At 40.6% G+C, this 24,956-nt stretch overlaps 1 protein-coding gene across 2 annotated transcripts in view; it reads left to right on the forward strand.

Moving 5' to 3' along the window:
• The window catches only part of hdac4 (histone deacetylase 4), a 106,391-nt gene that overhangs the window by 22,632 nt on the left and 58,803 nt on the right, over window positions 1–24,956 (forward strand). For both annotated transcript variants that reach the window (XM_062402372.1, XM_062402374.1), the window contains exon 3: window positions 14,729–14,791. In XM_062402372.1, coding sequence (XP_062258356.1) covers window positions 14,729–14,791 — 63 coding nt within the window. The remainder of the gene's footprint in view (window positions 1–14,728; window positions 14,792–24,956) is intronic.

Genomic DNA, 24,956 nt, shown 5'->3' on the forward strand with positions numbered 1-24,956 from the left:
CCTGAATTTCCATCTTTTCACATCAGCAGTTTGGTGACATATTATAATCTGAATTTCCCATGGGATTAATAAAGTATCCATCTATCTATCTATCTATCTATCTATCTATCTATCTATCTATTAGAATGGATATTGTATTGGGTGACTAATAGACTGACCCAAACCATTGCTTTTTCTCAAGATCAGCCCCACCGCAAAATGGAATGAAAGTTTGTGGACTTCAGTGCAAGAGATTGATTTGTCAAAAATAATTTGCGTGTAGCTTTGGTTTGACATTAGATAAACCTAGCTGGTCTGCAGTATGTATGGGTCCTAGGAAGTAAGTTAACGCAATGATGCTATTGGTGTTGTATTTTGTTTGACCTCCAAAGTTTTAGCTCCTAGGTGGCCTGTGGAACCCGTCTGCCAATATTTTGGCCAGAGAAAGAGACAAGTTTCTATCTTCACTAGCACAGGTCAGGCTGGCCCCCGTTATTGAAGGCCCTTTTGTCATCACGACCACAATAAACAAGCGAGCCATTCTCAGTCCAGCTCCAGTGTGCTTATGCAGCATGAAAACAAGCGTGACTATTTTAATTGTAATTAGTGGAAGAAAATTGGTGTAGGGTCTGAGCCAATCATAGCCAGTGAATGACTGTGTATGTGTGTCTGTTAGTGTATGAGGATATACTCCTTGTATTGTTGTCCAGGGCAAGCACAGTCACAGGTCCTTTGGAATTTTTCCCTTTTTATGTGAATAGTGTAACTGTCATGACTGACACTTCATGAAATGGTTCTTTAGAATCTAGCAGAGAAAGTCTCTAGTTGTAGCGTGTTTAGTCATACTGTTAATCATTAGTTAGCCTGTGAATGTTCCAGAGGGGTTTATTCTACCTTTATTCAGTCGCTGCTTCATTAGTATGACTCACATCCTGACATTTCATTGCCTATGTGTCATCTTACTGTCATCACAGCCACTTAAAACCTGAAGCAAGCTCAGCTGCTCAGTGAAGCTTTAGACTACACCACTGTTTCATAAAGCCTGTATGTGAAGATTCTATAAAACACTGGGTAAAACCAATTAGATGGCTTTTCTGGAAGAATTATACTACATTTCTTTCCTCCAGAAGTGTTTCCTAGAAGTAGGTTTTAATTGGTCAAATTAAACCACCCGGACAGAAGTAGGCTGCAGTTGGTAAGAGCACACCTTTTAGACCTGGCACTACTGTTTGTGTGGTACTATAATCAATTCAAATTGTCTCATTGCATGACTTGCTCAGCATGCAGCAGTAATAATCACTGCACATCAACCATGTAGCTGATAATTAAAGCATTGGTAATGGATAGGTAAATAATAAGATCAAAATATTTAAGGCGTATCAAAATGCACCTTTGCCAGTTTAATGGTGGAACAAATGTTGTTTGTCTCTTAATTAGTTATGGGTTTGTTTTGGGTGTAACATGTCATATCTTTTTCTTTTCAAAAGCCAGGTGCAATTGCACTTTAGTTGATTGTTATTCTAAGGGCAGACTTGCCATGTTGTGAAAGGAAACAGATCTTCTCATGGCCAAAATTAAAGAAAGTGAGCAGCCTATCTGTGTCTGTGGCCATCCAAGTGTTCATGCATTGTGTATCTGCTTATGTAGGCACGTATTGCTATCTAGATAATACATCCTAAACAGATAAATATGTGCCATTGAATTAAGACCAGGTTTTTGTTGCGTTTTGCGGTCTCAAGGTAGCAATGCACCAACTCGCCTCGGTAAGATGTTATATATAAACGCATATACCTGTGTGCAGGATTCTAAAATCCATTACAAAAATATGGTTTAAACTTTTTTTTAACAATTTTAAAAGCATAATGTTATCCTATTGCCTGACAAACGTCTTTTTTAATCACAATTATGCAGTCCGAAGAAGACTGTAGTTTTGTTTGTTGATGTTTTTTTATTGCTGATACTTTCTCTGTCCTTTTTGTTAACAGGAAAAATGGTTCCTTGATTTGTAATTTAATTTTAGTATCAGCACTTGGCCTGTTAAATGGACAAAAACTAGATTTTTCTTTGCCTTTGTGTCAACGGTACCCTTATATGCAGCAAAGTTTATTAAAAGATATTTTTTTTTAATGAAGTATCGACCTTTATTGTCTTTATTTTCAGTCATCACATGCCTCGAACAAAGTCCAGCTAAATTTAAAAGCTGTTGGCTAAATAAGAGCCAAAAGCCGATTATTTGATTAATCGTTTCAATAATCGATGACTAATCGACTATCAGAATAGTCGTTAGTTGCAGCCCCAGTTGGATCGCCCACTCTACCCCTTTGCTCAACATTTACCATAGAGCTGTAAGAGTCTACTACCATGCTAAGTCACACTGGTGCTTTGGTGCTTAATTCTAACTCCAGCAGGTTAACATACATACAGCAATATTTGATCGTAAACTGAATGATAAGAGAACTAAAGTTAATCTGCTGATGGGACTAGATGAAAGTTTCGAGACCACCACAGGTTTTACGAGCCATCAAGGGGACATGAATGCATGTTCTGAATTTTCTAGGAATTCATCCAGTAGCTGTCGAGACACTTCACTCAACACCACAAATGTCAACCTCATTGAAGCATTTGATGTCAGAGTCTCAAGACTATCATCCAATATTTGGTTTGATATTTCCTGACCTTGCCCTTTCTACAGTCATGTTACTAACATATCTATAAACCTACGTAGCTGGTGAGCTAAAGCAAATGCATGCTTACATGTCAAGAAGGTATCGGTCTACGTATGATAATAGTGGTTCTGTCCCTAGCTTTATTTAAATCATAGCTTTTCTTGCTTCAAGCTTGTTATATCAACAAGGAGTTATAATTGAATGCAATGGATGCGTCCGCACATTGTCCTCTGTTGTGTATTCAGAAATAATCATGTACTATATATAATAAAATCTGTATTTGAAACCCAACACTGAAATACCATTCATAGTAAATTTTGTTTCCAAAGGATAGCATGCTTTCCCCTTTACCACAGACAGAGCCTGAGCTTAGTCAACCCCACCCCCTCCTCCACATCCCTACATTTCCTTCAGCCAAACGATTTATGTCTAATTACCGGTTATAAGCTCTGCACTTCCTCCGAAAGGCTCCATATTAGAAACCAAATCTTATAATTAACCCATCTTCTCACATGAAAGTAATGGTTGGGCTCTGCCTTCAGAGGCCTCTGTTGACAGTCTGTCATTTCAGCCCAGCCCTCCCAAAGCACCAGCTCCCCAAATATCAGCAGTTGAAGAACGATGAGCTGGTTAATGGACCCGTGAAGCGAGTGAGGAGATTGACCTTGAAGCTTTATTATAGTTAATTTGTCTAAGTAGAGAAAACAACCTCCATATTGGACAGGTAAGGATCAAGTGTGATGTGGATGTCATACAATACACAACGGAATCCATCAGCTATGAAGTCCATTCATAATTTTACATTCAATTTACGTGTTTACTTAATTTCATTGACTAATAGCTCCATTAGTAATCTGTCAGGCAGCAACATGTTTTTCATTTTCCATTTCATAACTTACCTAACACAAAATGTGGTATGTTACTGAGCAGTTTAAATTGATCAACGCGTGCATGCATGTGTGTTTGCCAAATAACTTTGTGACTAGGACAGAGAGCGATAGCGGTGCAAAGTAGGCAATGACACAAATCACCAAGTTCTGTTGTGTAATACAATCCTTTATCACTATGAATTGTTGTAGTACAAGATTACATATATATAATTTTCACATGTTACATATACTGATAGATAGATATCCTATATGTACAATGTGTACAGTTTATCAAATCCTTGAGTTTTCTTTTGGTCTGCAAAAGTCACAGAGAGAACAGTTTGTAACTTGATGACTACGATAATGAAAGTTCTTCTATGAAGTGATTTCTTGAGCTTTAAACTGCACTGACGTGAAACTCGGCTGTGCCTTAGTCTGGTGCCTCTGCTGACTGATCTAGGGGAGTTTCAGGAGAGGATTAGTGCTGCTGAAGGAGCTTGTTGACATCAGATGGCATGGGAACTATGAATCCACACACAGGGCTCAACGAAGGAGCTCAGGAAAACCTGCAGTGGGCACGTAGAGAGGGAGAAAAACAAATAAACTAAGCCCAAAGCAAGTATCCCCACATTTGGCATGTTTCCACAGACATTTGGTGGAGAGGATGGATTCAGGAACATTCTGGTTATCAGTTAAGGATTTATCCGGGGGAATTCTCTCAGTCTTTCATAATGGTAAAAATACATTCAGTAACAACTTTAATAGATTTGTTAAATGTCATTAAGTCAAATTGACACTATTAAGTTTGCATATTAGATGAAACACTGCAATTACGTCTCAATTCAACTACACATGTTTCAGCCAGTTGTGGTCTATGGGACTCGTTCCAGATTCTACATTATGACAGTTCTTTACCCAAGTGGAACATCTGCAAATGATCCTCTGTTGTGGAGTGATACTTCATGCTTGTGCAAACAGGACACTAAATAAAAGAAATGCAGCAGGAATCACAGAGCTCAGAATCATGGATAATAATCATAATGACAGCACAATCCACTCAGCGTCATATAGTTCGGTAATCCCACAGTATACTCTTGCTAAAACCTGAGCGAGTCAGTATTATTACAGATAATCCTCTGGTCTGGTTTTTGTGACGTGCTGGTGAACACAGGTCTAAATCACACAAACACACACAAACACACATCTCTCTGTTTCCTAATTGATGCTTTTCCGCTATTGTCTCAATTTCAGCAGCCACACAGATCCCAGTATAAGCAGATGGCTGTTGCATATATTGTCACTTAGAGGCTGTTTTAACTTCTTGATGCAGGACTGGCTGTCATCAGTTAAATGTGTGATGCACAGCTAACATCATTTTTCAGTGTTGAGAAAATACAAGTTTAAAACATGAATACCTCTAAAGGGAACAAGTTGGAGAATAGTTATTTTTAGATTTTTTTTTTGTTGCTATTTGTCTTTTAAAGTAAATCACAATGTTTGTTTTGTTGATGTATAGTTTTTTTGTCGAGCAGAATTAGAGCTTTATTTTGAAATGTTGTGAACTTGGGTCTGAAGATGGTGTCAGTTGCTTAACAGAAATAGCTGACATTCAATTCATGAAAAAATAACATTCAAACTTATAAATAAACCCCACACGTGAACAGGAATAAATAAAATTCAGTTTAATTTTATGAAAAACACTAAACTATGAAATCTTCATTGCAAACAAACCAGGTTAGAAAAACATAAAGTTATTTAACGTCACTCTGCACAATATATTTTATAAAAGCTCTGCACATAAGGTCCAGCACACATCAGACAGTTTATTATAAAACAGTTTTAGACGACTCATTTAGGATAAGCAATAATTATGAAGTATGCCTGGAGTATTAACACAGGACAAGAGACCCAAGGCCCGTTTCTAACAGGCACTGCGCTAGAAATTAAAATTCTGACGATTATCAAATATTCATGCAATTAATAGAGTGTTTAATGTGACAGCTGACATGTTAGACCACAGCAGTCCAACCCAGAATTTTAAATATTAAGTGTCATCAAAGCATCGGCCCTCTCAGCTCCACCGATGAGCCAAACGCAGAGAGTGGAAATACTTGTACTGAGGTTGCCATGCTCATCCTTGCTTGCTCTTTAAACAAGCATAGAAACCCCACCCTTTCCTCTAAACCCCTCCTCGCACCCAAGTCCAGGAGCTCTGCCAAAAGCAGCCTAACACTAAACATTCACAGCGCTGGGGTAAGGGAAAGCAAACTTTGGGAAGGTACTGGATTGACGTCAGAGGGAGCCACATGTAAGAAATTCCTTTCTAATTACTGGGAATGTACTGGCTTATTGTATAAAAAAAATGTTCTGCTTCATATTCATCTTTTAAAAGCTCTTAGTTTTATGGCCTGTGCTACCTTTCAGTGAGTCTCTGTTCCTCTCTCTGGCCAGCCCTATTATTTCACATCCTCTATGTTACCTCCTTTGTTTTTCGTCTTCCTCTGGCAGTTATAATTTCGTCCTCCTTCTCCCCATCAGGCTACCTTATTTCTGCTTCTTTTCTGCTTCCTTCCTTCCTCTTGCACTCCGACTTTCTAAACAAATTTTTCTAGATAATTCGTAATTGCCGACAGACACCTACGCCTACTTCTGTGGGATTTATTTCTCGTGCACTGTGAACGGCTGATGTGTTTGGATTATTTCTGCTGACCCACTGGTCTCAGCGCTGCACCTGTTAATCATCCTTCTAGGAATGTACAAGCACTTCCTGACTGCCGCACATGCCTGTGTGTTCCTTATGAAATATTAATTTATTATATCAGGTCCTGATAATATTAAATGTATCTTGACGTTTTGAAGACTTGCTGTTATGCTTTTAGTTTTAACATGATGTCACGGTGAGAGCATTTCCTTTTATTTAGTGTTAATTATTTCCTGAGGCTACAATATCTTAAATGGGTTAATTTACCTTAGTTTCATTAACTGTGAACGACTGTGTTATTCTGATGGGGCTTGATTAGGACGCTGTGTACCCTCTGTTTGCAGAGTCCTGCTCTGAGCTGATGTCAGGTTTAAAATGCATGTGTTGGTCTAATACTGTTGTTTTCGCTGAAATATTTGTTCAATCGTGGATTTGGGGAAATTTTGTTAGCTTTCATCTTTTTGGCTAATCTTGTCTAGATATGTATTTAAAAATACACTCAACCCTTGCCTTACAAATCTTAAAGTGGAACAGTGCGTTTCAAAAATCCGTTTTTTAAGGTCCTCCTTAGAGATGTACAGTGCAGCTTTAGTGGAAAGGGAAATTTGGCTGAGATGACTGAAGAGAGAGTTGATTTAGGGGAGAGGAGTGTGATGATGAGGTGTGAGGGGGTTTCACACAAACAGTTGTGATTTGTACTGGAAATGGAGATAGGAGGGAGCCAGGGGATTTGTGGAGGCTCCCAAATCGACTGGAGGAATGCCTTTGAAGCTTTTTCTTCTTCCCTCTGGATGCGTTTTATTAGTCTGGGACAACCGCTGATTGGACACATTCTGGCGGATGGAGAGACAGATGTTGGAAAACATAGACAAGGAAAAGGAGGCCGTCAGCTGCTGAACTCCAGTGATGTTAGCAGCTTCCATTTTCCCTCCTTCCTTTCCTTTCCAGCTTTAATTTAGATCATCGATGAATTTGAGAGGGGGAAAAAACACATGTTGCAAGTGACAGTGGGCAAGATTGATTGATTTTAATTGAAATGCAGCTATAAAGCAGTAAAAAAGTAGATTTCTTTCCCACCCTGACTGCAGAGCATCAGCCTCAGGGCCGCTTACTGCTGCTTTCATTTATTTGGGTCTTTTCCATGTCACTGGTCACACACTATTCTTGGAAGATGTGAACCGTGGTGAACTAACCCCGACCCCAATCCGTAACCTTACACGCCCGTCAACAGCACCTGAGGCTGTGGGACACTGGGACAACTCACTCTGAGTCTTGCTTTCTTTGTTCATGTCACCACTGTTTTTGCAGTGTCATGTACTGGGTTTGAAATGCTTTGGTTCAGTCAGCTTTTGTTTGTTTGCTTAATTAGATAAGTTAGCTGAATGACATTTATTATAATTGGAAAGGATAGGTCTAAATTCTAGTCAGTCTCAGTACATTGCACTGGTTCTACCACTGAAGGTTTCCCATCAGAATGACAATACATCCACCACACCCAGGTGAATCATTTGTCCTGCATACAGTAGTAATTGATTGTGATTTCATCACCCAGCCCTTATACAAGATTTATGGCAATTAAATTACATTGTGCAGGAACTTGGGCCCATAGAACCATTATACTGCATACAAAGTTCAAACCTTCTTTAAGCTTGTGGTACAACTTTATATGTCAATAATGTTTAAAGAGAGTGTGTTTTATTTAAAACACACTCTCTTTAAACAGAGTGGGGGGGGGGGGGGGGGCGCTGGGGTGTTCGGCCTCCTAGTGGCCATATATCAATCATCCTGAATTAACGCGAAAAATAAAAGACATGCATCTGGAGTCAATCTTATAACAGCACAACCTCAAAGAAGCATAAACATGCTTTTGCTTTCTCACCTCATCTGTGTACATGTCCACGCACAGCCCATAGAGGGACACAAACTTATCTCAGGACTTGACAACATGCACACAAGCACACACACACACAAACAGTGCTCCTTAATGCTGGTTGCTGTAACAGACACTTACCATGATGCAACATGACTGGACAGGCAGGGAATCACACCCTATTCCAGGCATCGACACACACGGCAAAGGCAGTTTATTTGGAAACAGACTGTTAGACACAAAGCCTGTAATTAACCCTGGTGCTTTACGGCCAGGTGGTGTAGCTAGGTTCCCATGTTCAGTCTCTATTTGTCTCACCAACGCTTTTACACATGCAAACTATTTTTGTAAAACTCAATAAATAATCAGATAGAATAAGAGAAGAAGTGAAAAGAGAGTCACACAATCCAATGAAGGATTTGAGGGTAGGTCCTCCCTCAAGAATAAGCCATTTACTGCTTTTTAATTTTGTAAAATATGAGCCGAGATCAAGCTACATTATATTAATTTATATAAATAATAATTAACTATATTAATATAGCAACTTTTGTAACAAAGAGGGGGGTTCGCTGGCGTTAAATGTCTGGATTTGCATGTTTATTATTCTTTGTTGATCTTCGATGAATCACTTGCACTGAAATCACAATGCAGAGTATTCGGTGTAAATACTGATGGAGACAGATAGCTCGCAGATGTTCTCAGTCCTTTTAAAAATAGTTTCTCTTTTACTGCTGATATACAGCCTGGAGCGCACACACACTGTACCTCGCCTGAGTGGTGTTAATGTGTTTATTGTAGTCTTACATACGTATATATTACAATATTTTGACCTATTGCATAACTAGAAAGTGTAATCTAGCATGTGATGTCCACATGTGTAATGCTCTTACAAACAGAAAGGCCCTTCTCTCTACCAAGTGACCCGTCTACTCCAATACAGATGTCTCCCTGCCTGTTAGGACATTTTAAGCCCTTTCAGCAGTGTAATGTCACACACACACTCACACGCACACACTCTTGGGTATCACAGGGATCCTCTGTCTCCCTGTGGACCTACTTGTATTGCTGGCCTAATGGCCTAACACCACATGGCTTGCTTTCTATATATAAATATATGTATGTATATATATATATATATATGTACCACACTATAATGTCACATTCAGCTTGACAAGAAAGAAGAGAATATTTGTATCTATAAACATCAGTTAGTTAAAGGTCATTATTTATTCTCAGTTAACCTTTTTTAATTCACATTATTAATTTATTGACTTTTAAGATGACAATAAAGTATAGTTTGCAGATGTGAAATGTTCTGTTTTTTGTTCATCACTAATGGGTTATAGGGCTTTCTTCTTTGTTACCTTCAAAGCTACTAAGTAATGTAAATGTACAACAGTACACCGACAGACACACACGTCTAAACACAGACACAAACCTTTAAAGGTCCGGCAGTTTAAAAAAAAGTCAAAGGTTTGTGGTTTCTCTTGTAGGCTCAAAATGCCCCTGAGGAAGTTGTGAGTAGTTGGTAAACATGGCCGCAACACCAACAAGTGGTTGAAGGCAGTGGTGAGAAAGTGTACTGGCCAAGTCCCGCAAACAGACTCTGACAAATGGTCAACAAAGGGATAGAAGTTTTTCTGAGTTGCTGTTCAACCAAGGTTCAATGTGGATTAAAGCTGCAGTTTAGGGACATATACAAAAATAACTCTCTGTCATATTTCCCCAAACTGCCATTATTTTGTAGTCGGGCTAACTTAAGCCTGAGTTTGATTATAACTCTTACTGATGGTTGGTGGGATTTGTTTGCATTTGCAGAGTTTCTGAAACTATCGTGAAATGCCTGTCTCCATGTTGTTGTTTTTCTGGCCTCTTCTGTTGCTATGGTTTCTATGCTGCTTACGGTGCTGGGAGGGGCTTTAGAGAATGGTTTGGAGCTCAGGGAAAAGAGAGGGAGGGGTTCTTGAGCTTGTACTCATTGAAATTCTCTTATTCTTTTCTCTTTTCTCTTTCCTCTTTTTTTTTTTGAAAATGTACGCTCTAACTCTTTAAGCCCAGTTACTGAGATTTGTCAGTTGCTTGTGAAAGTCAAACTTTCATGTTATTTACAGGGCAACGTGTTTTACAGCCTGGCGCTTACCAGTGTTGTTGAGAGGTTTTTAAGTTACACAGTGAAAGAATTTGTTCATCTACAACTACAAACCAGGTTGGGATGACTTCTTGCTAGTTTTTGAGTCAACGACTTTAAAAAGAAAAATACTGCTTATGACTGATTAGCATCATGTAAATGGATCAATTCAAAAGTGCAGACTAAATTTAATCTCAATGGGAAACACCCTCTTTACACATTTTCAGTTGATCTGTTAAAAGCACATATTGGAATGAATCTCCTCATATGTTTGCTCTCCACTAGATTATCTTGTGGTTTAGGGCGGCAGTGACAGGTTGGTGTGGCTGGCACGCTCTTACACTGGCTCAGAGTTTGGTTCTAGCAGAAGGGCAGTTTTGGTGGAGCCTCGGCAGACAGGATGGCACAGTTGGCAGAGTTGTGAGGCTGATATCGATGGCTCAGAATAACCAGACTGAGCTGTAGTGGACGAGACAGGTTGGCATGGTTGGCACACCGTTGTGGAGACTGCTGGTCAAGTGGAGGTGAAGGTGGCCCACAACAAGGTGACTTGGCATCTTCAAGGGCAGGAGGACAGGTGTGCTTGTGTACATGTTCAATTAACCTGTGTGCTTCTATGAATGATCACATGTATGTGTGCAGTATTGTTAAAGGGTTTTCCTCTTCACTGTACACCAGGTGTGTATTCACTGAACCAGGCACTACTGCTTCCTGCTACCGTCTGAGCCAACTTGTCCTCTTGCCAGCCATCGGTAACTTGGCTCGCCCCACCTTCCTTTTCCATGTGGTGATCACGTATGTCTATCGACGAGGAAGTCTGTCGACATATCCAGGTTATTACAGTGGGATTTGACACATGCAAAAAGAGTACATCACTATCCTCCAGAGGCTTGGAGATATGAATATACCATTTCTTAGCATATAATTTATATATTTTTTACTAGTCCTTGGTATATTCCTACATATCACTGTGGAATATTTTTAACTTTTGCTGATAGGCATGCATATGGCACAGGTCACGTAGGTCAGCGCATTAAAATATCCATCAAGGAGTCCAAATGACTCATGTCCAACATATCAGTGTCCTCCAGGGGAACTGTGCTCTACACTAGTCTAGTCTGCAAAATGTTACAAGCATGTCTTTAACACAAAGCATCCAAAATACCTTGTGCCATGGATTGATATCCCACTAAACCTCCACGCCAGTTCAAGTGCCCATGTCTCCATTTGTGTGGTCTGGAATAGTCTACAGCAAAGCTAAAGCTTGGACCACAGAATGAGCAGAAAGAGACAGTGAACCTCTCAACCTCTACTTCAGATAATTGCTGAACAGTAGAGAGGACAACTATTCAGTCAATCTCATAGACAACAGTGACATGGTTTGGACAGGATTGATAAGTGCCTTGTTCAAGGTGGACAACAGTGCTCTGCAGACAAATGTGTAGTGATACACACGTTGTCTACTGCAGACTGGACAGTGCATACAGGCACCCTATCATTACATCTGGTGTTGGAAGGTATGTTCAGGAGTGAAGTGGGAAATATCAGACGGATCATTGGAAACAGAGATCCATACTGTCATCAGAACAGCTGAATGGACATATACCAAATGAAACAGAATTCTAAATATATATTCTTGTACAAATTCATTGCTGTATATGCAACATCGGTTACTAGATGAGCTGTTTACCATTTTTTCCATTCTTTATGCTATGCTAGTGCTGTTGACAGCCTCATAGTGTGTTATCAAACTGGGACACAACCAAGGATGAACCGAAGTGGATTTAAAATGACATTAGCCTTGGTGGAGGTATTCCTAGTTTGTTTGTTGGTCCCTTAGTTAGCAGCATTACACGAAATACGTCTAGATGGATTACCATGAAGCTTCAGGTCAGGAAAGAATCTTTAAGGTTTCGGTGCACACACGGATCAGCAACAAAAACAGTTCAGTTCAAATTTGAATCTGGAATAGGTTACTACTCTAAATGTTTGCCCGATGAAAAACTAACATAAATCATTAATCATTTAATGGAGGTTGGATTGATTGTAATATTTTCATTGGTTAATCCACATGTGTTCATATCATCAAGCTGATATACTTGTTTTTTGCAGCTGTATATCTTAATTAGTAAATTAAGGAAAGTGAGCGCCAAAGCTGTGCTCTCCTGTTTACGTTTTGCTTTAATGTATTTATTACTAAGCCTGGCAATCACACTTGTTGAACAGGGATTATTCAGCAGTCATCTACCTCCTTGTCAACTGCGAAGTCCTTAATATGCAACCAGCTTACATTGTGGATGCTTTTAATAGCAGTTATATTCAGTGCTATGTAAATGTTATTAGAGAAACAAATAGATTTTAAAGAGCCCTGTTCTTTGTGTGTTGACGAGTGTCTCTGCCTGTGATGCTCTCTGCATGTGTGTTCGTTGTGGTTTCCGTGGAGATTTTCCTGGCATCACTGTGTGTTAAGGCCGTGAGCACTTGACCCGTCTTCCTCCCAAGGTGTAAGAGGTCATTCTCTGCTCTGTAGTCACAGGGAAACAGTGTGTAAACCTGACTGGTCTCCATGACATATATGTTTGTTTCCAATCATTTTTATTCTCCCTTCAGTTTTTGCATGTGGTGCACACACACACACACACACACACACACACACACTTTCTCTCTCTCTCTCTCTCTCTCTCTCTCTCTACAAAAAATGAGGTTGTGACTATCGGTGTGTACTCACTTACACTTTCAACTCTTCTTTTGTGTTTCTGTGAGTGTGTGATTACTTGGCCTGTCCTTCGCCCATCAAGCTCTGGTGTTGTCTTTCTACCATCTGCCACTGCCACCCTACTGACACACACACACACACACACACACACACACACACACAGACACACACACACACACACACACACACACACACACACACTGTATCCATCCTTCTCAAAAAGCTCTGTCAATACAAAATCTCCTTTCCTCTTTGTTTGTATCTCTCTGGTTTTCTGGTGTCGCTTTGTTTGAAAGCATCTACACTTTTGTTAAAGACACAAAGAGAGGAGGCTTTGCCTGGAACATGAAATCCAAGAAATGCATTTGCCGTGTTTTGTGTGTACAATATGAATATTTAATTCAGCCCCTCCCTCCGTCATGTATTAATCATGGAGCAGTCTGCTTAGGCTGAAAATAGCACCTAGCAACCCAGAAAAACAATATTCATAGTAGTTGTGGGTATGTCATGTGCTGCTGCTCGTTCATGTGTGACATAGCACATGGTCTCATGGTCTCCTCTCACATTTTCCTTGATTCCCCACTAAGAATTCTTTCTTCTTCTTGTCTGTCTCCACTGGTTCGAGGATATTGCTGAAGGAGATTTATATTTGCATTAGAGATGCACAAACTCTTTGAGATTTGAGTTTGAGTTTAAGTTTGGTTTTTATTTTTCCTTTTGATTAAAAAAGTATTACTTGTCTAGGACACATTCACAAGTGAACTCTGAATGCATCAAGTTGTGTCTGCGCTAACACCCACTGAGTGCAGGCAAAGTTTGAAACATGTCACTGTAAGAGTCTGCTTCCTGAATGCGGTGGTAATTGCAGGATTAGTGACCCCACCATTCGTACCAGCTGCCAATCTCAGTGATAAACTGATGGAGGCTGTGTGATTGCCTAAGTTCAGTCCAGCTGTTTGCAGGTGGAGACAGAAATGTGACAGCAAGTTTGCAGAGGCATTGCAGATACTTGTGCATTAAAAGAGCTTGAATCCAAGAATCCGAGTCTGCATTTTGTGCAGTGCAGTCAGAAAGTCTCACAATATACAGTTTAAAAGTATTAAAATCAATGCAGCTGAAACAGAGAAACACACTTTGTTTTATTTCATACATTCCTCTCCCTTGGGAAACCCTGGCACCTGGATTACCCACAAAGCAGCTCAGCCCTCAAGAGTCGATTTTGGGAAAGGTTGTGCTAGTTGTGTAGCCCAGAACCTCAAGCAGAGATTAGGAGCGGCCTAAAGAAGTCTGGCAAGCGCACTTCTTTTCAGCTCCCCAGAGTTTTTCTTTTACATTTTCAAACTTGCAGTCTTCAACAGCACCAGCTGAAACTGACTAAAGCCGTTTTCCGACATGAATTGTCTCTACCCTCACTTTAATTTACACAGATGTACAGCACAGCTAGAGGTTCTCTGCACAGACGCATACACAACAGCATCAGGCAAAGACTGGAAGTGACGTATTCATTTGACAGTGGAAATCACGTGAACCAGGTTTCAGCCCTTATCACCTTCTCTAAAAAAAACTGCCAATCTCTGAGTTGTTGTTCCGACTTGAGGTGGGATTCGTGTGAATTTATTACAAGTAGAAGCATGATTCTATCTAGTTCAAGGGAGGTAGGCTGGTTGTTGAGCTTCAGACAAGCATACTTCCTGTATTACTTTTTTTGAATTGTCTTGTGAACCATATCAAATTGTCTGAAAGTCAGATGTTTTCCACACCTTATTTTACATGCCGGTTTCTTTCTTCCTCTCTAACAGGCGTCTTCAGCAACAAAGATCAGCCTCTGGAACTTCTCAATCCACTTGCACTCAACCATTTCGGTAGGACCTCTTTATGTATATGTGCGTCCCCCCTTCTGTGTGCGGAATGATCCCACAAAGCAGTGGATTAGCAGATTGACTTTTCAAATGCTTGATGAAGTTTCATTATTAATAATGGATTTGAAGAAGCAGTTGTACCCGTTGACATCATGTTAATGTTTGATACTGCCACTGATTCAGCTCTACTGAACTTTTAAACCTGCCTTTTTGGAACAGACTTTTTGATGTTCTGTGTTAACGCTGGAAGTAAAGACTGGATTCACCACTGCAGCTGCACAAGGAGCTATTCACCTGTTTATTCAATGTTCAGTGAAGCTTGACTCAAATCGTAAAACAGATTTCCGAAATGATATATTTTTTAATGAAAGCAGAAACAAAGATTTTCCTTTTATATTACTTTTGCTCTAGTTTACCTTGTTTGACTTCTGGTTTATATATTTGCACTGCCACTAACTCGGGTGACTTAACCTGCCCAGAGCCGTGCAGTTGAGTGATTGTTGCCGTCACGTCTTCAGGGTTACTGATGTCAAATCCACCACAGGTGATTACAGAGCATCAGTGCTCATTGGAGGATCATGGTTGCCTTAGCTGGCTAATGTATGGCTCAATAATATATCCTGTCAGCAGCTACTTTGGAGGAGACTTATCATTTACTTCAGAGCACGTGAGTGTTTTCACCAGCTGACGTTGCTGATCGTTTTTAGCACATGACAATGTATTATTCAGTGGCCAAATCATTTTTAGAGTTTTGCCATGCAGTGATAAGCTGGAAAAGTGCATGTGAAGAAGACATTTTGTTGGAACTTAACACTCTTCATGACAGGAACGTGTGGTGATGTCACCCCATCAGCATGTCATCAACCCACAGGCAGTATGTTTATCCCGTGTGGCGGGAGGACGTGCTGATGCAGCAGTGTGTCTTAGGTACGGCTGCCAAGAGCTGGAGCCATTTCGTTTGCTTTGCAGAAGTGACCCACGTAATAGCATAAACACACAGGCAGATGTCGACTCGTAAAACATACATATGTACGACATGTATTTGGCTTCAATCTATCTGGGCTCGCTCTCATTGTTTGAAAGACTTGAAGCAATTAAGGGAAACTGTGTTGACCCTTTCTGGATTTAAGTTTTCAGATCAGGTTTTCATGAATGTAGAAAGAAATTATAACTTAAGTTTAGTAATATAGAGTTTTAAGACTAAGTAAATCTATATTTTAGTGACACCGCTATCCTTGAAACGTAATGAAAGATGCATCAGTATTTTACTGCCTTTTATATTTTTACTATAGCTTTAATGAATAAAGCATGTACAATTGAACACTTCTACCTCAAACACTTGTTGGCAGCCTAGTATCAACAGGGCAACACACATCGTCTGAGGCTCTTTTCATTACCCTGCTCTGCTCTGTGGTTGAGCGTGAGCTAGACACTTGCCTTTGGTAAAAGCATCTCTGAAATGAATCCACTGATTTTGACATTTACAGGTTATTTAATTGACTCTGTGATGAGAGAGGAGCAGATAACAGATGAGTGCGCGTAGTGATGAAACCTCAATTAATGATGATAAACTGTAATTCTGTAAACCTGTAAATGAAGTGCTGGAGCTATGCTGCAGCCAGAGATGTACCACTGACAGCTATCTCATTTGCATGGGACTTAATGAAGGTTAAATGCAATTCAGGTTGTAGACCCTTATCATATGTAACACACGTCTCCTGTAGGAAGACAACGGCATGTTCTCATGATCTAATTAAAATGCAATTAAAGGTGAAGGAAACAATCATGGATTCACTTAGCTCATAAACTGCATACAAATCTGGCCAATATAAAAGCCCTATAAACCTCTCGCTACCGTACAAACTCTGACTCTAAATGCACAAGATGGTAGTGTTGGTACCCAGGGTGGTTTTATCAAAATTATGGAAGTGGGAGGAAGTTGAGATGCGTTGTTCAGCCTGTGACTTGGTAGCCTGGTATAAATCAACTTGTCAATTTAATTCAATTGAATGAAATCTGTAGGTAGGATTAGTTCTTCTTTAAAGTCATTGACCGTTGGGTGGATATAAATTGGCATGCAAAAATACAGTGCTGAGGATGTATGCACTTTAAGTAAAGTGTGGATACTGTTAGAAACAATGACATGAATAGACCCGGGTGATATAACGCTAAAGTGCTGAATAATTATAGCAAGGGCTGCTTCAGGACCAGGACAGACGCACATTAAAGGTGCGGTCGTACTGTGTCACAGTCTCCTGTCAGAGTCTGCTTCCTCCTCACTCCCCCTCTGACCTTCAACTTTACACTTAAACAATAAAGACCATCACTGATCAGATATGACGACACGTACAGGACAGACGTTTACTTTGTGTTTGTTTGATTCGCTTCAGAGTTTATGAGACACATGTTTAAACCTGCTACACAACACCAGATGTAACGTGACACACACAGTCAGGACATCAGGGTCAAAGTGAACCGGAATGATCCGGAGACATGATCCGACATTATCGATTAGTAAATAGATAAATGTGATTATCAGTTCATGTGTGAGGAGGGACAGAGACGAACACACAAACACATACACACACACACACACCTAACCACACCTGCAGACAGATGTTCCTCCTGTAGATTCTGACAACCCAGTGATTTAACTTCATTGTTGCAGAAGAAGCGACGCCCTGTTTATCCAGGAACATAAATCAGTTTTACGTGACAGAGATATAAAAAGAGCAGAGGAGCAGAGAGTCACATGTTGACCTGCATAGTAATGTGCCTCAGTGCGTTTGGGCCGATTTGATTTATATCGCAATATCAATATCGATCGATATGATAGCCATGAATATTTTTTATTGATTACTTAACTTCATACATGTCTCTTCATGTGATCCCACACTGACTTTTTAAGTAAACAGTAAAACCCAAGCATCTAGACTGGAGTTTTGTCTGTCAAGTGTTTGATGTTGTACACACTTGTACACATGAAGGCCCCTGACTTCCTCACTGGTCCAATCATAAGACTGAACTGTTAAAATCAAATTTGACTTGGAAAATTCAGTTCAGTATGGTCCTAATAATAACGAAATAAGTAAATGACTTAAGCGGACCCAAGCGTTTTATTGGATTAAATACAGCACAATACAACACATTCATAGGATGTGTTATAATAAATTAACAGGGTGCCACGAGGATTAGTAGCAACCTGTGTTTGTAAGTGTCCTACGCAATGAAGTCATTCTCAACACAGTTTCAGCAGTCGGGGGGGGGGGGGGGCAGGCAGGCAGTCAGCACTATTAAACTCAGTCACCAGTCTGTGAGTATGTGTGTTTCTTGTTTAGATGCCTCCTCGCTACAGCCGTGGCCAAAGGCATTATGTTTTTTGGGATACATGCATACTTTCATCCATCCATCCCATTCTTATGAATGTGATTTTCCAGGAACATCTTGAGGGAATTTCTTTTTTTTTTATCTGATTAGCATTTGGAGGTAAAAAGGTCCCATTCATGTGATTTCTCAAAGAACACCTTAACCACCAAAGATGACATGCATGTCAACTCAACTGCTCGGGGGAGACCTTTCTAGTTATTTAACGTTTACGATCAGGAATAGAATGAGTGTTGATCAGAGTGAATGACTAAAGCACAGAGCAGTGGTGGAGTATTATCAGGAAGACTCTGCGATAGAGACAGATTTGGTTGCATATTAATCAGGATGACTAAATTGTGTACAGGACGAGGTACTGTAAGAGAAACTGAAGTCATGTGAATGTGGGTTTGAGCATCTGTTTGTTTCTGTGAATGCTCATGTGACATTGGAAGAGGGAGTGATAAAAACTACAGCCGAGACACTCTGAGTCATAGACATTACAGAGCCACGGCACTGTAAGGTCGGTCCTCACAACTTTACAGGACTTGACCTTACCTTACATTACATACGTTACATGTCATTTACCTAATGCTTTATCCAAAGCGACTTCCAATTTGAAATCTTGAGACTTTTAGGGGTTCAGGTAAGAATGGAGTTGGGGTTAGAATGAGGGTAAGAGTTGGAGCTAGGATTATTGAAGACCGAGATGCACGTTTTTTTGTCTGTTTGTGTGCCATCTCGCCGCTAAGACTAAACTCGGCTCTCTCTCCCATAGCCAAAACAGCTTTCTCCCACTCTGCACAAATTAGCAGCAGCCCACGCTCCACTCACACATAACTGTCAGAGCACAGACGCTGCAGGGAGTGAGGAGGAGGGAGGGGAAGGTGAGAGAAGTGACGAAGGAGGAGAAGGAGAGAGGATTTGAAAAATAGAAGAGGAGTGGAGCAGCAGTGACAGATAATATAGACCAGAAGCGGTTTGGTAGCTAACATAAGGGCTTTGTTATGGCTTGTTTCATCAGAGCCTGGTGTGCATTGTCGTAATCAGCACAGAACGTGACAGTTGTCTCATTTTTTTTTTCATTTGACATTTTTTTGTCTTAATGCTGTGTGCACATGTCCATTTTCTGTCTGCACAGCGCTGATAGTACAGCTTAGCAGAATGAGAGGCAAGCAAGTTGAGGGGAGGATGAAGAGTGCTTCACACAGGAAGTGGCAGACCTGTTGGCCAGCGCCTGTCCGCCCCCCCCCCAACTAAAAAGCTTATCTTTCTTTAGACTCATCAATTATCTGCGAGCACTTAAGTAATGGCAGTGGGAGGAGGAGGTAGAATGAATGCAGTGAATGAAGGTGGGAGCAGACATAGGAGGAGAAGATAGCTTGGGTAAGCCGGAAAAGAGGGATGAAGAAAGGCACATTATGCAAATATCAGGGCGCTCATTACCATTTCAAAACTCTGGAAACTAAATCACTAAAAGTAGAGAATTTTTGTATTATTTGCCAATTCTTTCTCACTCTGCATCAGCTTGCTCACTTAACTACAGCATTATTTGTCAGTGTGTGTGACTTTTAGAGCTGATGTGGATCTTGACTGTACACTCAGTTGTAACTTTGGACCCATTGGCTATCATCTGATGACGAATGAGCCTTTTGGGGCAATGTTCAATATTTTGGATCGATAGACTTCTGTTCACTGTACACTGTTTATAGTCTGATTAGTTTATATTATCACAAGTGTCCACTCTTTCTCCACAATAGTTTTGTGTTTTAAGGTCTGGACAACATGTTGGATAATATCTATAACAGCTATCTACATCTGAATGCACATAAATTAATAAGACAATAGTTGCATTTCAGTCAACGTGTTCTGCCTCTTTTGCTCTCCACACGGACTGTTTCCCAAAGGGCTTGCATCCACAAAAGCTTGTCCCTTGCCTGCATATTCAAATGTAGCATCTATTTTCGGTAAACATGAATAGGGGGCAGCGTTGACCTTTGCCCCCAGCCTGAATTATAAGTGGCATATGCTCTTGTGATGCAGTGTTGCTCGCATAAATGAAAGAGTGATATAACGTGTTTATGTTTCTCTTCGGTTCGACCTGTGGTAAGCTTTTGATGTTGGTTTAGGGTTGAGAGAATCAAAACCGACTGAAAGCACAAGGCTGAATGTATTTATTTCATTAGGTTTAACCAAATCCAGAATCTTTCCTAAACTCTAACCAAAGAGCTCTTGTTGTCTAAACCCAACCACATGTTGGACTCCGACCTGGAAGTACAACTTGCAGGAGAAATTGGGAGTCTTCTGACCAGGTGATGGATTCCAAGGCTTCATCCATTTACGATATCTAATAAAGTGTTTTGACTTTGTATCAGTAATACTTATGTATGACGTAATACTTATTGGTCATACTAACACACCTGAAAAAGCACATCACAGAACCTTTCATGTACAATGGGCATGTGCATAATGGTATAAACAGGCAGCAGGTTATCTACTCGGACATGTGTTGCTTACTTACAGAAAATACTTTAAGAGAAAAAAACAATGTTTAACAGTATGATATAACATAGTGTGGCTGTAGCCCTACAGCTCTGGGTAAAATGTTTATCCTACAGCCTTTCTTTATTGTCCTTGTTCTGGACTGGAATTAACAGGTTGAGCCATCAGAGTTGATCTTGTAAACCAGTGTTGGAATATTTTGTTATTAAGGTGTCAGCTTCCTCCTTGTCTTGAACCAGCCTGGCCTCCTCTTTTGACCTCACTCGCTAACCAGTCATACTATCCTACAGATCTGCTGTTCACTGGATGTTTGACAGTAAACTATAGACTGTTGTCATTTGAAATCGCAGCAGATCAGTGATTTTTCCAAGACACTCAAACCACTCGGTCTCAGCTGTCAACCTGGACTCATGAGAAAGTAAAGCGGAGTCTTGAGAGCTCACCTCCGCCACTTCCATCCTATTGCATATGTTATGTATCGAAATCTGATGCATAAACAATGCACACAGTCATAAACTGCTTAAAATAAACAGGCAAAATATCCACTCTCTGATTAAGTTGAAAGGAACAAACCAAACGATCAGAACACTGTTAGTTTATGTATCTCAAAATTTCCAATAGTGAACTTGAAATCCAGATAATTATCCAGATCTTTACCAAATGTCATGCGTTTATAGATATCTGCACTCTACCCGTGTCTGATATCTTCATAAGGATCTCTGCATCATTGCATTAAATTCACAAAAAAGTTAACCTCCCTCTCTACTCACTGGAAAATGGAGTTTTGTTGTTGCTGTGCGGGACTGAATTCCTGACCTCAAACATGACATTGTCAATATGTTTATTTGTTCCGTGTATGTGAAAGAACACGCACAATCTATCTTCACCTGCTTAATTTTTAGATGGGGTTTTGCTGCACTTGAAGCTCAAAATCTCATGGGAGAGCGACTTCCAACCAGGAATCTGTTGTGATTAAAAAGACTGAATTGAATATTTGAAAAGAAAATCTGTAAAAGTAGATTTGCCAACAATACTTGCACTTAATCACTTAAAGGTGTAAGTTCCAACCCAGTTATTGTGTGTAGCACTGAAGCATTAACCATCATTACATGACAGGATCAGCACATCGTGGTCTTCAGGTTGTTGTCCTAATTCAACAGATTGTAACCCTGTATTGAATATTAGTTCGACACCTAACCGGTCAGGCTTACAATCAGCACTTAATGGAAGACAACCTGTTTTGTACACACGTGCTCACCACAGAGCTCACACAGCCCTCGGGCCCTGGTGCCAGCTCCCCAGATGGTCCCAAAGTCCCCCCGACCACCCCCATACACTCTCCTGACCTGGCATGGATTCACCACCCTGGTGCCAGTGTGGTGTAGGCTTGAGTCGCTGGGCAGCTGCCTCTTTCCTGCTCAGCCACCATCAGTCAGAAACACACACACACACTCACACACCAGACACACACACACACACCAGATACACACACACACAACCATGTCAATCTCAGCGCCAAAGGGATTTTTCCAAATGGTTCTCTTGAACTTGTGATGAACTTTAATATGATCTCCAGTATTTCCCTTCAATTCATCTCCTTGAATTCCCTTATTTCTTATGCACTAAATCTTTTTGGAGTAGTTTACATATATATTTGGAATACAAAATCAATGTTTCATTGTACTGAGGCAAAAGGTCCCAGGCTACATGATCAACCATACCTGAGGCTTTCACAGAGCAAAGGTGAAGATAAATTTGATCCTGAAATAGAAATTAGAGTTATAAAGAGTTATAAAGGGAATACAACACACTGTCCCAGTGCCTATATCTACAGACATAGCCTGAGGTTGTGGCCTTCATGTTAACCCTGTTAAAGGGGCACGTACACGCACACACTCTTTTTCAGGTCTAAGAAAGTATGGCAGAGTGCTCAGAGCCAGACTTGAACAGACAGTGCCTTAACCTACTTTGTCTGCATCATTGCCATTATCCTGACAGCTATTTAGGGTGTGTGTGTGTGTGTGTGTGTGTGTGTGTGTGTGTGTGTGTGTGTGTGTGTGTGTGTGTGTGTGTGTGTGTGTGTGTGTGTGTGTGTGTGTGTGTGTGTGTGTGTGTGTGTGTGTGTGTGTGTGTGTGTGTGTGTGTGTGTGTGTGTGTGTGTGTGTGTGTGTGTGTGTGTGTGTGTGTGTGTGTGTGTGTGTGTGTGTGTGTGTGTTGCAGAGGGGGAACATTTTTTACCATGTCATGAATGTTGCATATGGTGTGTTTTGCCGTGTTGGCTGGCTGGGCTTTGGTAGACGTCTGGAGTGTGAGGTTGTGTCAGTGTGTGATTTAGGGCTGCACGATGAATTGTATTAAAGATCATGATCTCGATTCAGACCTAAATGTATGGTCATATAAAAATATAGCACAGCAAATATATTTTCCTGTCCTTGCAAAATATTTGATGCAGGAAGGTACTTTGATAAAAAACAAGATTAGAACTGATTATTCGAATCAGAAAAGAGCACACGTGAGTTTTGATGACGCAGCATCAAGAGCCTTTATTTCCGATTTGTAATTTTGTGACATAAAAGCTGATACGGAATTAGTCCAAGTATCTTCCTCAGATTGTGATAAGATGGACAAGTGGACTTCTGCCAAACCAAGCTGCTCAAATTGACCTTTCGAGTCCTGCGAGTACCCAGCTCAGCAGCTATACATTTAGACTTGTTGAAGTGTCTTGTCTCACAAGGGCTAGCATGGGGTAACTCATATGATATTCTTTCGTTTCTATAATACTTAGAGGTAGATATTAACCTAACGTTTACAGTTTTTTTGAATTTAGAGTTTGTTTATGTGCAGGGGTAAAAATAATCAGGTGGATATTTATTTTGACTTCAACCCTCTTTTACCCTTTCACTTCTGGTTCACCTCACTTGTTAATGTAGAGGTGTGTTGTGAAAATGCTTTTAAAAGTTCGAGCAGGACCATATGGATCTAGAAGGGTTCTCTGGAACCTATATATTATGGATGACCACTTCAGGGCTCAGACCCTTTCCTTCCTCTTACAAGGGTTTAGCTAGCTGCCGGCTGACAAACACCACCATGACCACAGGTTTGCCTTCCTCGGTCCAGTAAGAGGAGTTCATTACAGAGAAGCCCGGAGCCTAATGGCTGCAGTGGGTCTGTCAGCGATAGACCATGTTTCACCACAAAGTTGTTTAACAGAAAAAAATAGAACGTGTTTGCTGTCTGCCATTAAGTGCAGCCAAAACTAATGATCAACAACATATCTACACCTTTTCTCATTGTCTGAATTCTTTATCCCCTCGTGGCCTTTTCTTTCTTATTGATGCGGCCCTCCATTTGTAACCACCTTTACTAGTTCTATGTCCGTTTCCATTATTGACAAGGCCCATATAAGGCACAATGCTATAATCTGTACACTGTCCATAAAGAGATTGTTGGTCCAGCTTTAGTGCACAGTGGCATTCCTGTGACCCATTTGACATTTAAGTGCACATGGAGCAGTGTGGTGAGCTGACATCTGACTGACAGCTCTCATAAGTTCAATTTGGCATTGCCGACAGCTAATGGCCCTCTGTCTGCTCTGAGCTTGGTGCAGACTGGGAAGGCATTACCATTGAGACGGAAGGAGAGGGCGTAAAATATGAATGAACAGAGAGATCCCCACTGCAGCCAAGAGCTCAAAGCAGTTATTTTTCTTGCCATGACTGGGTTTGAACAAGGTGTTTTGAAGCCTTGGTGATTTCAGGTCTGATAGGAGTTGATTCTTGTTATGGGTCATTTTTGTAGAGTGAGTTACCTCAAAGAGATCAGAAAGGCAGCCTCATGAAAACTAGACTTAAGGATTTTGTGATCTCTTGCGCACATGTGTCGGCGTTTGTGAATCATTGACACCCTGCCATTTTATGACATTTAAACTCACCTTACCCCAACAACATAGATCCCAACATTGTTAAGAAACCAGTACAATAATTGTATACTGAATGACTTTGCTGATTTACCCAATCATATCAGTTCCTTTTGTCTCCTTAAGTGCCATGACCATCGGTTAAGGGAATGGCCCCAGACAGCCGTATTTCATCAGCTTAGCCGATGTGCAATGTGTTCTTAAAGACGAGGGGACATATTTAGGAGAATTCGGTATGGTGAGACCATAACTCCTTGGGGGACCCAGATGTAACCTCAGGCCAAGAACTGTAAGTGCCATTTGCCGTCATATAGCTGTGTACCCAGTCTAAAAGTCTGGGGCACAACTCCACGTTGACCAGATGTTGGAGCAGCTGGAAACGGTCCA

Source organism: Platichthys flesus, chromosome 13, assembly GCF_949316205.1.
Source record: "Platichthys flesus chromosome 13, fPlaFle2.1, whole genome shotgun sequence".
NCBI classification, from domain to species: Eukaryota; Metazoa; Chordata; class Actinopteri; order Pleuronectiformes; family Pleuronectidae; genus Platichthys; species Platichthys flesus.